The sequence below is a fragment of the Molossus molossus genome, unplaced genomic scaffold (genome assembly GCF_014108415.1).
Source record: "Molossus molossus isolate mMolMol1 unplaced genomic scaffold, mMolMol1.p scaffold_m16_p_4, whole genome shotgun sequence".
NCBI classification, from domain to species: domain Eukaryota; kingdom Metazoa; phylum Chordata; class Mammalia; order Chiroptera; family Molossidae; genus Molossus; species Molossus molossus.
This window is the reverse complement of record NW_023425377.1, coordinates 103,318,323-103,332,081: the sequence shown is the minus strand read 5'-3', so window position 1 is coordinate 103,332,081 and position 13,759 is coordinate 103,318,323. Positions and strand designations below refer to the sequence as shown.

General features: G+C 36.2%; 1 protein-coding gene across 7 annotated transcripts; it reads left to right on the top strand.

Moving 5' to 3' along the window:
* Positions 1-5,980: 5,980 nt before the first annotated feature.
* FGB (fibrinogen beta chain) lies at positions 5,981-13,558 on the top strand. 7 transcript variants are annotated; one of them, XM_036241127.1, is made up of 8 exons: positions 5,981-6,089; positions 8,949-9,006; positions 9,676-9,822; positions 10,778-11,005; positions 11,535-11,648; positions 12,008-12,133; positions 12,351-12,636; positions 13,226-13,558. In XM_036241127.1, exons 1-8 carry the CDS (start codon positions 6,015-6,017, stop codon positions 13,455-13,457), a joined length of 1,266 nt encoding a protein of 421 aa, XP_036097020.1. In that variant the 5' UTR covers positions 5,981-6,014; the 3' UTR covers positions 13,458-13,558. The 7 variants fall into 7 exon arrangements, with proteins under 7 accessions (XP_036097020.1, XP_036097019.1, XP_036097016.1 ...); XM_036241126.1 differs by having other exon boundaries at positions 8,949-9,140; positions 9,750-9,822; XM_036241123.1 differs by having other exon boundaries at positions 8,949-9,140; positions 9,639-9,822.
* The last annotated feature ends 201 nt before the right edge of the window (positions 13,559-13,759 follow it).

Here is a 13,759-nt window from a genome sequence, read left to right as displayed (position 1 = left end):
TCGAATTCCTGAGTTCAGGAACAAAAAAGAATACTTGGACATTGTTTCCAGGGGTTTGGTCTTTAATTGTTTACTACAATGGTAAGAATGGACCCAAATGCTGAGATGCTGAGATGGTGTTAGCAGGTGCTTTGTGGTAGCACAGTTGAGAGGAAGCTTCTGGGACTACAGAACACAGTAAGGGAGCTATTCTCCAGTGAATGTTTGAGAAGGCCTGGGACATACTTAAATTGCACTGTCAGTTGTAAACAAGGTGTGTGTGTGTGTGTGTGTGTGTGTGTGTGTGTGTGTCAGAAAGAGGTTATCGAAATTTTGCCTTCCTCTACTTAATGAAGTCTCATTCCATGCCACAAAACAAGTGTCAAAATTGAATATGATCTTGACTCATAATTTATCTGTTTCTATTTTTGCAAAAATGTGTCAGCTTTTTCTGACATGCAAAAAAAATAGCAATGTGACATTTTCAGTTTTCTTAGCTTAGTCCATATACCACAATGTTTGGTGGTAAATTATCTATATTCCTCAATAGACTTTGGGGATACGATGTAATATTCACTGTTACACACTCAGTCTCTACTTGACTTGTAACGTGTAAGTTTAAACAATTTGTTAAATATTGAAAAATTTAAGAAAACAAATTATTTTCCATTTATAGATTAATAATAAAAACATTCTCATTATCCAACCACAAAACTAGAATTTTTGCTATCATCATTGTTACCTACACTTACTTTTTTCTGAAAGTACTAGTCATCCAATTGGATAAGAGTAGAAATAAGTGGTGTAAAATAAACAATGAAGCAAATCTATTTTTATTTGCAAATGGCAAAATTTTATACCTGAATAAAAGAATCAACTAGAGAAACTGTTGGAAACAATAGAGAATTCACTAAGGTATCTGAGTACAAAAATAATATTCAAAAATCAATAGCTTTCATATATGCAGTTAAAATATAATAGGGAAACTCATAACAGCAATAAATGAACAATGTGCATGAATTAGATAAAAAAAGAACTTAAGGTACATTAAAATATTTGAATTAATGAAAATGCATACTTTGTTATTAGATAAGGAGACTCAAGATTATAAATATGTCTATTATGCCATTAATCTTATCCTGAGCATATTTTACAGAAAATATTTAGAGAGATAGTTGTTAAATATAAAAAAAGTTTTAATGAATGTTACTAAAAGGCTCTGAAATAAAGTAAAAGTTTTTATTTTCTACAGAGTTTTCCTTCTGGTACTATATATATATACTTAAGTATAAAAACTTTTCATCACTTATTGTATCAATCAGCTCCTATTTGAAAAACAACGTGGCATCTTCCAAGTCGATAGAGGGAGACTCTCCACAAGAGACAGAGCTGGCTAGCCCCTCCCTGTCTTCCCTGCTTCCCCACTGTGATGGCTAATCCCTTACACTGTCACCATCACACTGGTCTCAGGCTTGCTTGTGAAAGCTCTGGTCCAAGCCGGTCTCCAGCTCTTTAGAATTAATTTCCCCTTGGATAGTGGTTCTCAAACTGTAGCTCAGGATAAAACAAGAAAAGTACATACAGAGACTAACAGGGATTTAGTAGACTTCCTCAAAAGCTATGCCTATTTAGAAAAAAAGAACAGTATTTTATTGTATTCATTCGATCATTCACTCATTCGTATGTTCATCCCTTGTTCAACAGGTATTTGTTAAATACCTTCCATGTGTCCAGCGTATGATATAAACCATTCAGTCATTCAAACCGCATGTTTCAAGTCCAAAAGCCTTTTCCTTTTAAGTCCCCTTTCCCTCCGAAGAAAGTTATGTCCCTAAGTTACTGTTCCCAAAGCCTCGCCTGTCCCTGTCTTAGGCACAGGACACCTTATAAGTAGTTTTCATTTTCGGCCTGCCCCTTGTGGGGACTAAAAAATAATGATACTTTTCCTCTCACTTTCTAAATTAGTTTAGCTGGGCTAATAAGTCAACAGAGACATTACCAGAGGGAAATCAATTTTAATACATAAGCATGAAAATTCCCAAAGTCAGTGAGGCAAAATTGGATGTATATGTCATTTTGGCCAAAGAAGAAATGAGGGAAATGGGATCTTAGATTTCAAAGCTGAAGATTCACAGGAAATTGAAGAAGAGTAGGACACACATGGAGGCAAATGTCTGCCTCAGTGGGACAAGGGTGACCCAGCTACCAGGCCCCTGCTCGCGCCCTCCTTTCTGACATCATGCAAATTAGGCTCAGGGGAAGAAGCTAAGATTTCCTTCCGGAAACAGGCCTTTCTATCTCAATCTGTTGGGCAGAAAAGTGGGGAGGGGTGGCTAAATGTTCTGTTGTATTTTTGTTGTCGTTGTTTGGGTCTTTTCTCCTTAATAACCAGCTTAAATTCACTATCCTAAAAGGCAGATTTAGGGTGGCAAAACTTTGGCGCCCTTCACTGTCTAGACATAAAACTTCATGAGTACAGGGCCCTTGTCTCTCCTGGTCACCAAAGTTTCCTTGGTCCCTACCACATTACCTTGCCACAAAGTAGATGCTTTATATGATGGACCCAGATTGCCTTGTGCCCTATGAGCTGGGTCTGATAGGAGTTGTAAAAGTATCAAGAGCAAGTGCACTGACAATTAGTGCCTGCAAACCTGCCCTTCGTGCCAGGGAGCTGCTGGGCAGGACAAATGATGTTTTCTGTCACTGATTTACTGCCCTTGACTTATGTAACAGTATCAGCGAATATGAAGAACACTGCAAATGTTGACCTGAAATCATAACTGAACAAATAGTACTCCCTTCCTCCTCCACCAATGGCATTAACGTTTTAAAGAAATCAAGTATTTTAGTAAGCAAAATCTTTGCAAATATATTCCTTCTCTTTGAAAACATGGCAATGTACTTTATAATATTAGGCAGTTTAGGGTATCCGTGTAGCTGCCTATAACTCTACAGGGAAAAAAACATCTAACAAAGACTAGAATTAGCCCTGGCCAGTTTGGCTCAGCGGTTGAGCATTGACCTGCGGACCAGAGAGTCCCAGGTTTGGTTCCCGCTAGGGGCATGTGCCACAAAAAGGAAAAAAAAAAAGACTAGAATTAAAGAAACTCATAGTTATTATCACTGCACCAGGCATGCCTCTCACACAGACAGGAATGTCCACACCCACGCCTTATAGAAATGTGAAAATACAGGCTAAGAATGTGTGTGCCAGTGTGAAACACAATAGTCCCAAGAAAACGGTCTAGCCAAAACAACAACAAACAAAGCAAAAAGATACGGGTAAATTCTTCGTAATATTTGTATTTTGTTGGGCAATATGGTGTAATGGGCACAGAGCACGGACTGTAGGATCAGACAGACTGGGTCAAGTCCTGGTTCTAGGACTTACTACCTGTTTGCCTCCGGGAGTTTACTTAACTTCTCCTAGCCTCAATTTCATCATCTGTATGAAGCACAGGGGTTCCAAGAATTAAACCAGATAAATGATGGTCAGAGCTTGGACTCTGAGGCATGTTTCAATGAAAGCTAGGGCGCCCATCCGTTCTACAGTTTTTTTATTGAATGCTTCCTATGTCTGTTTTGCTCGCCAGTGTATCCCCAGCCCCTTGCACACTGCCTGTCACATTGGAGAGTCTCAAGTACTATTTGTGGATGAATGTCAGTCTCCGCTTTTATGGAATGTCCATTTTCACAGCTTCCTTCCACCTTCCTACTGAGAACGGGAAGAATGCCAGTCAAAGTAGGAAAAAGTGGGAATGTAGAGGAACATTCATTTTAATGTTGTACAAGATTCTGTAACATGCTAGAAGAAACTTTAAAGATTAAGCTTCTGGAAATTAAATAATGGTTCTGCTAGCTGATGAAATGTCAGTGCTTGAAAATGAAGTAATAGGATAATGTCACCTCAAGAACAAAATTGTGTTTTAGTCTTCTTAGCAGAGCCTTTTTTGTTTTCTTTATTTTTATTGAGGTAAAATTGATAATAATAGTCAGTCTTTCTAAGTCAGCAGGAATCTGATATCATTAAAATAAAACCCTGCCTAGATTATTATAATAAACTTTTTCTCAGTTACATTTTGAAGTATTCTTGCATCTTATTTTTATACATACATACATACATTTGCTTTTTTCAGTCAGGTTGAATGTTCTAAGAAAACTTTCAACTAATGTTAAAGTACAGAATTTGCTTACTAATAAATGGGACACAAATACAGAAAAATCCAATCAATTGTTTTACTTAATTTTTTTTTCACCTAAGGATATTTTTTCCATTTATCTTCAGATAAAGCATGAGGGAGAGAGAGAGAGAAACATTGACGTGAGAGAGACACATCGACTGGTTGCCTCTCACGTGACCCAAACAGGACCAGGGATGAACCGCAACCGAGGAACGTGCCCTTGACCGGAATCAAACTCAAGACTCTTTGGTCTGTGAGCTAACCCTCCAACCGCTGAACCAAAGCAGCCAGGGCTGTTTTACTTAATTTAAACATAATACTTTGTTTCTATAAATCTGAGTCAAAAGAATGTGGGAAAGCAACCTATGCTACCAAGAGAAGAAAGAAACTTAGTGGGTCTCATACCATTATCAAGAGTCCACTTCAAAGCATTGTTTAAAACATGCTCTCTTGATCCAAACCGGCTATCTTTTTAATAAGATCACTTAAAATTTGTAATAAGACTGTTTCATGTTCTGTACAAAAAATACTCAGAACATGCCAGAAAGCAGCAAACTTGCTGGGACATGTATTGTTGATTTTGGTTTCCCTACTGATCCTTGTAGGAATTGTTAATCCTGATTGCAACAAACACATGAAAAAATGACAGAGATGGATTTGGTGGCTTCTAGAAATGATGGAAAGAAATGGGCCACACTTAGTATTTGTGCATCTATTTCAAATAGATGCATGAAGGCTTCACTAGTGTTAAAATATCATTGTTTTTGTAAACAATACAATATAATATAAAATAAAATAGATATAATATATGAATAAAATGTTAAATATGTATTCAATCACTATAATAATGATTTTGATCTAGAAATCTGTAATCTACTAATAATTTCAATAATGTTTAGAATTTGTTCAGGATTTTAACATATTAAGAAAGGACAAAATATGAGATGTGGTCAGAGCAAAAAAAGAAGGCGAGACACTTTCTTTCCTTTTTTTAAATCTCACCGGAAGGCATGATTTTATTGGTTTTTAGAGAGAGGAAGGGAGAGCCAGAGAGAGAGAGAGAGGAGAGAGAGAAACATCGATGTTTACATCAATCACTGATTGCCTTCTATTCAAGCCCCTGACCCAGATGGCAACCTAGGTATGTGCCCTGACCAGGAATCGAACCCGAAACCTCTTGGTGTATGGCACCATGCTCCAACCAACTAAGCCACTTGGCCAGGGTGAGACATTTCTTTCTGATGTTTGCCTGTTATAGCATAATGCATGAATTGTAGTTTTATTGTCCTGATTAATGCCTATTAATAGAAACATAGTGATATATTATTATTCTTGATATTAATGTTTTCTTTCAAAACTGATACATGATTGCCCGATAACATAAGCATTTATGCTATATCTTTAGCGAGCTCACAATATTAGTGGATGCCTTGTGAGTAGGTCCACATTTTTATGCTTGAATTAAAAATATTTTTTCCTCACACATTCTTTGGGAGCTTTGCAGCATGCACATTAATTTACAGGAAATGTGCTACACATCTCTTTTAGGAATGTCTTAATTTCCCATCATATTGTCCAATTAAATGAATCGAAGAACTCTGGTGTTTCTAAATTCGGCCAACAGAGGATAGCTGAATGACAAGTAAATAAGTCTTGCTGGGAAGATGTTGCTTAAGTGATAAAATGGTTCAGCCAACAAGTGAACCAAAAAATTAAATATTAACTGAAGAAGGTAACCATTTCTCAAGTCATACCTAACAGAGGATTCAGGTATATATAGGATTGAAGAGCTAGCTCTCAGCTAAGTTCACAAGCAAAGGACGGTTTCTTGGAGCTTCCAACGTTTTTTAAATCATGAAACATCTATTGCTGCTACTATTATGTGCTATTATAGTTCAGTCCCAAGATATCACTGACTATGATCATGAGGTGACTTTTTAAAACTTTCTATTATATTATTACTTATATTATTAACGTAAAATAGAACAGAACCATAATCATATGGAATACTTATTTTAATAAAATTAACCTTGATTTTAGTTACAAAATGGAATTGTCAATCTCAGGGACCCATTTTATTTAAAGAACGTTATGTAGTATTTCTAATGTAAAAACAAAATAATAATTTCTTGTTTTCTGTTTTGTCATTTTCATTTTCCCAGGAAGAAGATAAAGCACTTAAGGTAAGATATGTTTTTCTCACTTGTTATCCCAAGTATTAAGAATTTTGTTTAGTTCTAGCAACACATTACTAAATTATGAGAACAAAAATCTGAAAATTTTGCAGACTATAAAATAATAAAAGAACAATATTTTAAAAGTTAAAAGCTGTGTTAGATAAGATCTCTTTGGTGAAGGAGGGTCATATATAGTCATATATAGCTCCTAAAATTGTTGGCTATTTAGGAATGAAAATTATAAACTAAATCTAAAAGCAGAAAAGATCAAGTGCAGTGATAGAAAATTAAATTTTTTTTCAAATTAAAAATTTAAATCACATGTAATATTTATTGTTATTATTAATGATTATGAAACATATAGCCCAGTTTAATTTATCCATTTGTAGAATAGTTTTTCCTCAATTACTATCTTTGCTGATTTATTCCTATGGGTTTGAAGATATCAAAAATACAGAAATGCATTTAGGCAAATGAATATTTAAAGAATTGTAATTTTAGTATCAAATGAATCATGATCAAATTTCTTGTATATAACATAGCATCATCACACTAAAACAAAAGTACACAATAATGTTTAAATGACGTGATTCATTTTGAATCATTTGTTGAATTTAAAAGAAATCTAAGTGATTTAATTATCAAACTATACATATAAAAATATCCTTGTCTGGTTAATTGCATTAGGTAAGAAAAATGTCAAGAATGTTAAAAGTACTAGACTAAGCACTTTTACATTCTTGCTCACAAACTGATCCCTACAGCGACAGTGTACTAGTTTAGGTTTCAAAATGGATTTCTAGTTTTAGTTATTTCAATGAGTGGTCTTCATAAACCTAAATACCTGTATAATTTTTGAAATGTTTTTTATTTCTTTTTCTCTTGTAAAGCTAGACCATCTATGCTGCCTCTCTAATGACACACTGAAATGAAAAGAAAATATTTTTTCTTCTGTTATAAATTGATTTGTAATATACAGGTGAATTACATTTTATAAAATCTCTGTTAGAACAGATGGGCTCTGACAAAGAGACCACATCTTCAAAATGCAATAGGTATATATCACCCACATCTTTACACATTATTATTTTTAGTGCCATCACATATAACAGATACTATAGTTTAAGTCCAGCTATTAAGCAGGGAAATCAGGAACCAATCTGCCTGGGTTGAAAGCCTAGCACCCTCCAACTAAATGTTAAATATTATAACTTAATGAGAAAATGACAGCAAAAACCCAAGTAGAATCATTGAATGACTTTCGAGCTCACAAAATAATTACAAAGCTTAGTCTCTGTTTCAAATCTAGTCTTTTGTTAATTTGTAATTAAACCCAAAAGGGACATGATAACTGACCAAGACCATATGATAATATAGTTAATTCAAGTCAACCCTTTTATATTGCAATGCATATTTTCCACTTCATTATCTTTTAATGTAATATTTTTTAAGTGAACAAATAATTTTAATCACAATACACATACCTTGAGAATTACTTTAGATATGAAAAAGCATGGTGCTTGATAAAGAAATCATATAGGAAATTTCACTAGAATGGCCTATCAAATACTTTTGCTTATAGAAGATAGGAAAAAGATTGGGATTAGTGGTGGAAAAGCCACTTAAAGTGTAGCACCTGTTATGCAAATAATAATGAATAGTTACTATATGCCAGGTACTCTCCCGAGGGTATCATACACAATAAATCATTTAACCATCATTTTATACGGCAGATACTATTATTATCCCTCTTTTACAGATAAGAAAATGGGCTCAGATAAAGTAACTTGCCCCAGGTTTTACAGCTAAGAGGTGCTAGGGTCAAGCCAAGCAGTCTGACTTCAGAATGCCTCATTCCTCTTTAAACATGTTGGAGTCAAGGGTTGTCTTATGAATAAATCCGTATTGCTTTAGGATATTATTATGTAGGAGTTATCCAAATTAATTACCAGTTCATAAAAACTAAATGTGGGGAAATAATTAACAATAATTTTGTAGAAATTTAGTAATCCAAGTGGCTTGAGAACATTTATTCTTTCTGACAATATAAATTCCTCAATATTTTGTGTCTTCCAACGTATAGCTTTCATGAATCTGAGATAAATACTATTCATAATCTGATGCAGTTTTATTTTAGAGCCTCTTTTTTAAAACTATCCGAGTTAGCCCTGGCTGGTTTGGATTAGCTGTTAGGGAGTCAGCCCACAGACCAGAGAGTTTTGGATTTGGTTCCCACTAAGGGCAAGTAACTCGGTTTGTCCCTGGCCCTGGTAGGGGTCGGGTCGTGTGGGTGGCAGCCAGTCAATATGTCTCTTGCTCTCTTCCTCCCTCCTACTCTATCTGAAGATAGATGCAAAAAAGTCCTCCGATGAGGATAAAATAAATAAATAAAAATAAAAACTACCTGAGTTACAATAGCCTTTTGCACCTTTTTTCTGCTGTTACTGAAGAGATCTAATCAACCTATTGATTTACCAACAACTAGGCAGTTGATGGACCTTGTGCAAATCATCAGTCATGTGATAACCTAAATTATATGAGACTGTTGGAATAGTTACATCTCAACTTTTCTATAACACTTTACATTTTATTTTTGCCTGGTTCTCTGAAGGTTGATGTTGGGGCTCGTGGTCACCGACCCCTTGACAAGAGGAGGGAAGAGGCTCCCAGCCTGAGACCTGCCCCACCTCCCATCAGTAAAGGTGGCTATGGGGCTCGTCCAGCCAAAATAATTCAAAGCCAAAAGAAGTTGGAAAGAAAAGCCCCTGATGCTGGGGGCTGTCTTCATGCTGACCCAGACCTGGTAGGTGCACTGGCGGCTCTTGCTGTGGTGGGTGGCTCATGTAGAGAAAGCCTCCATGGTCACCATGGCTTCCTGATGTTTCACTGATCCAGGTCACCATTGTTATTTTGTTTATTTTTGAAATAAATACATGCCATAAACAAATTGAGCCTTTGGTTGAGGATTCCTTTCTAGTTTTCTTTGGTCGGGGCCCAAGATTACAAATGAGGACACATGGGTGTGGCCTTTACCTTTGTAGTTTGCCCATTTCATTTGTTCAGGTGAGACTTTTTTCATTTATTTATTACATTTATATTTACATTAATTTTGTGGTAAGGACTAGTTTTAATTTTCATAGACATAGGATGACTCTAGAATTTCTGGTCTTACGTAAAGAAAATCAAATGACAAGTTTTTATATTGGCTAATGATATCATTGAATTTTCATTGTGTGCTACTTTCACAAATATCCATAACCCAGCTTCTTCATGCAATGCCTGATATTTTCTTTGTTTGCAGGGAGTGCTGTGTCCTACAGGCTGTCAGTTGCAAGAAGCTTTGGTGCAACAGGAAAGACCAGTCAGAAACAGTCTAAATGAGTTAAGTAATAATGTGGAGTCCATTTCCCAGACCTCTTCTACCATCTTTCGGCATGTGACTTTGCTAAAAGACATGTGGAAAAAACAGCAGAAGCAAGCAAAAGGTAGATATTCTTGTGTTTTCGTTCGATTCGGTTAAACATCCGGGTCTATTAGACTGCCATGGGAATGCACGATGATGAGAGGGCGAACATTTCTGGATTAACCTGAACAGCATCCACGGTCTTTCAGCATGGGCCCGATCACCCCGAGGCTCACGTAGACAGCTTCTCATGCAACTTGTGAGATAAGCACTCTTCACATTCTCAATGTGGCATCAGCAAGGATGGTTTTCTAGGAAATATTTTTCTGTGAGTCCTCGTTTTTAGTCTGTAAGAAACTTGTGAGTCAGAAGACAATATTCACAGAGTAAAATTTTAGCATTTATATATTTTACACTTGAGGTTTTGAATATAAGAGGGTCATCAACAATACACTCAGTTATATTGCAAATAATGATACCTCCCCTTTGAATCTTGAGATCTGAATTGCGTGCTATTGGCTTGGTGGTTAGAAATCAGCTACAGAGTGAGTCTGGCATAGACGTCTCAGTGAGCAGCATACCCATATCTGGACATTTTTCAAAGGCATCATGACATCTCTCCTGTAAATGTTAAGGCTCTGCTATAGTTGTGTGAGATGGATAAATAAAGCAAGTGTGTCCACTCCATAAGATGTTGAGCTTCTGATGTCTGAAGGTGTAAATATAGCTTTCTTTTCTTTTCCACACACACACACACACACACACAGATAGAAATCTTATTGAATTAATTTTTAAACATAATTTTTAGCTTACACTTAAGGTAAATCAGTAGAATAGTAGCTAGAATATATGCTAATTTGTATATGCCATGGACCAAATAATTTCCCCTAAGTATAGCTGTGCTTCCTGACTACCCGGTGGTAGCTCAATGTCCATTTGTTTATCGTCAGAAAATCCATATCACAATTGTATGGTTGAACACTGTTAGTTTATCAAGCCAAAATGCTAACCATTCCTACATAATTTTATTTTTCCAGATAATGAGAATGTAATAAGTGAGTACACATCAGACCTGGAAAATCGCCGATTATTTATAGATGAGTCCTTGAATAGCAATATCCCGACTAACCTTCGTGTGCTCCGTTCAATCCTGGAAAACTTGAGAAGCAAAATACAAAAGTTAGAATCGGATGTGTCCGCTCAGATGGAATACTGCCGCACCCCTTGTACTGTCAGTTGCAATATTCCTGTGGTGTCTGGCAAAGGTAACTTGTTAATAAACATATTTCTGGGGCGTTTCAGAAGAATGCACATTCTCTAAAATAAGGAAACTGTAAAAAAGCCAAGTGGGGTTTCCTCCACAGATCCTAAGAACGTTACAGCACATCCCTAGGATGCTGTGTTCTGAGTAGCCAGATGGAGCTGCATGTTTTTGATGAGCAGGATGTGCAGGGACAGCACTAGCCCCACACTGTAATGTACACCTTGCTTGAGTAGAAGGCAGCACAGCGAATAGATGCAGGAGTTTCTTCGTCCAGTGTGTTCTGGCAGTTTATATCTGGCAGACATCCCAGGACACAAAAGGTAGAGAAGGGCTTTTTCATCCCCGTAGTAGATGAAACTCAAAACTGAGTTGGATTTTCAGTTAAAGGAAGATTCAATTTCTATAATATATTCTCAAATGTCTAAAATAAAACATTCCTCAGGAACCGAGGTAATTATAAAATGAATGACTACAGACCAAATAAATGTGTTGTAGTTCCCCGAATATGATTTGTTTTCTTATGGCTGCAGAATGTGAAGACATTGTCAGGCACGGAGGTGAAACATCTGAGCTGTATCTCATCCATCCTTCCAACACTGTCAAACCGTACAGAGTATACTGTGATATGAACACAGACGGTGGAGGTAAGTGTTTGATAGGTGTTGACCTATCATTCTGTAATTATTTTGATATCACAAAATACTAGCAAATAAAACCTAGCTTTAACATAGCTAATAAAAGGCCATTTGATTTGGAATTCAATCTGATATTTTTGAAGTTATAAAATATCTATGATTCACAATTTGGAGTGAGATAAAGCACTTGTAGTTTCGAATATTTTAAGTGTTTTCTTCTCATATGTATTTCCTTGTTATATCTGTTTTAGAGCACTAAGTATAGGTGGGGATAAACTAAATTAAATAGACAGAGTTCAGACATTCCTTCAAAGTGACATTATTTGTTATCATTTAACATGTGCTGTTTTCCTTTCTTTGCCCCAAAGGATGGACAGTAATTCAGAATCGTCAAGATGGTAGTGTTGACTTTGGCAGGCAATGGAATCCATATAAACGAGGATTTGGTAATATTGCAACCAGTGAAGATGGGAAGAAATACTGTGGCCTACCAGGTAAAAACTGAAAGTACAAAATAAAATCATTCTATTTAAAATGTGGGTTTTTTTTTTTCTATTAAAAAAAAAAATAGTGTTGGGAATCTGTTTTCTAGACATTTTAGGAGATTAAGAAGAATGTTTGAAGAGTGTGTGAAAGACAAGGGAAGAAATGCAGTTTTTCGTTTCTAGAGGTTTTATTTTTGCTGAGATTTTATTTTTATGTTTCCTTTAGGTGAGTATTGGCTTGGAAATGATAAAATTACCCAGCTTACTCAGATGGGACCCACAGAACTTCTGGTCGAAATGGAGGACTGGAAAGGAGATAAAGTAAATGCTCGCTATGGAGGATTCACTATACAGAGCGAGGCAAATAAGTACCAAATCTCAGTGAACAAGTATAAGGGAACAGCTGGCAACGCCCTCATGGAAGGAGCTTCTCAACTGGTGGGAGAAAACCGAACCATGACCATTCACAACGGCATGTTCTTCAGCACGTATGACAGAGACAATGACGGCTGGTACGGATTGTGTTCTCTCCTTCTATAAAAGCCACCACTGATATTGTTACTTGGGATCATTAATAATAGCTAATGCTGTTATTAACTCTCATTTCGTGGGTAGTTAGTATGTGTGTCAGCCACTGAAGTAAGCTCTTTATGTATCGTTCTGATACGGTTGCCATTAGGGTTCTCATTTGACAGATGAAGTTGAGAGAGATTAAGTAACTTATTCAAAGTCATACTGCTATAAAAGATAGAACTGGAATCAGTACACTCTTACCTCCTGAGTAGTGAGTGTTTTGATAAATTTCTATACCTCTATATTCGAATGTATCTATGAAACCTTCATTTTGTTTTTCAGAGTTCTCTAATACTAAGGGATCTGAAAGCTATCATTTCAGTGTAAAGTAACAAATATAGATGAATTTGCCACATAAGCCCAGCTCTCTTCCTTTTTGCTGTAGGGCAGAGAAGGTCTTTACGTATTAGTGTGACTGTACTTATAGAACCAGAGGGAAGGGGTACACAGCATCCTCTGTGGGTACTTTGGATTGAATTAACTAGACAGCACTGCAGTTGTAATAATCCCAAACACATTTCTTTTCAGGTTAAATGAAGACCCCCAAAAACAGTGCTCTAAAGAGGATGGTGGTGGATGGTGGTATAATAGATGTCATGCAGCCAATCCAAATGGCAGATACTACTGGGGTGGCCATTACAGCTGGGACATGTCGAAGCATGGCACAGATGATGGAGTGGTCTGGATGAACTGGAAGGGGTCCTGGTATTCAATGAAGAAGATGTCTATGAAGATCAGGCCCTACTTCCCACAACAATAGTCCCCCAGACATAGATTTTTATTCTTCCATGTGTAACAACATTTTTGTATATTATGCCATTGGAATTTTCTTTCATACATTATATCCCCTCTAAAAGTGTCAAAAGGCTGTGAGTGTGACTTTTGGGGGAAAGGATTTAGGATTAATAACATTAAAATTAAGAAACAATTTTCTTTTGTACTCTTCATTTATATTACTTACCATAAAATAACTGAAGAACAATTGTGGACAGTCAGCATTCAGAATTTCAATTACAGTTGATTGAGAAATTTTCAAGTTAGGAAGAGAAATTTTCTATCTTT

What these genes read in the sequence shown, in the direction of transcription:
- FGB (XM_036241123.1), top strand. Translation starts at nt 6,015, where the DNA reads ATGAAACATCTATTGCTGCTACTATTATGTGCTATTATAGTTCAGTCC. An exon ending in TATGAACACAGACGGTGGAG is followed by an intron (nt 11,649 to 12,007) that starts GTAAGTGTTTGA and finishes TTTGCCCCAAAG; the next exon opens with GATGGACAGTAATTCAGAAT. An exon ending in GAAATACTGTGGCCTACCAG is followed by an intron (nt 12,134 to 12,350) that starts GTAAAAACTGAA and finishes TGTTTCCTTTAG; the next exon opens with GTGAGTATTGGCTTGGAAAT.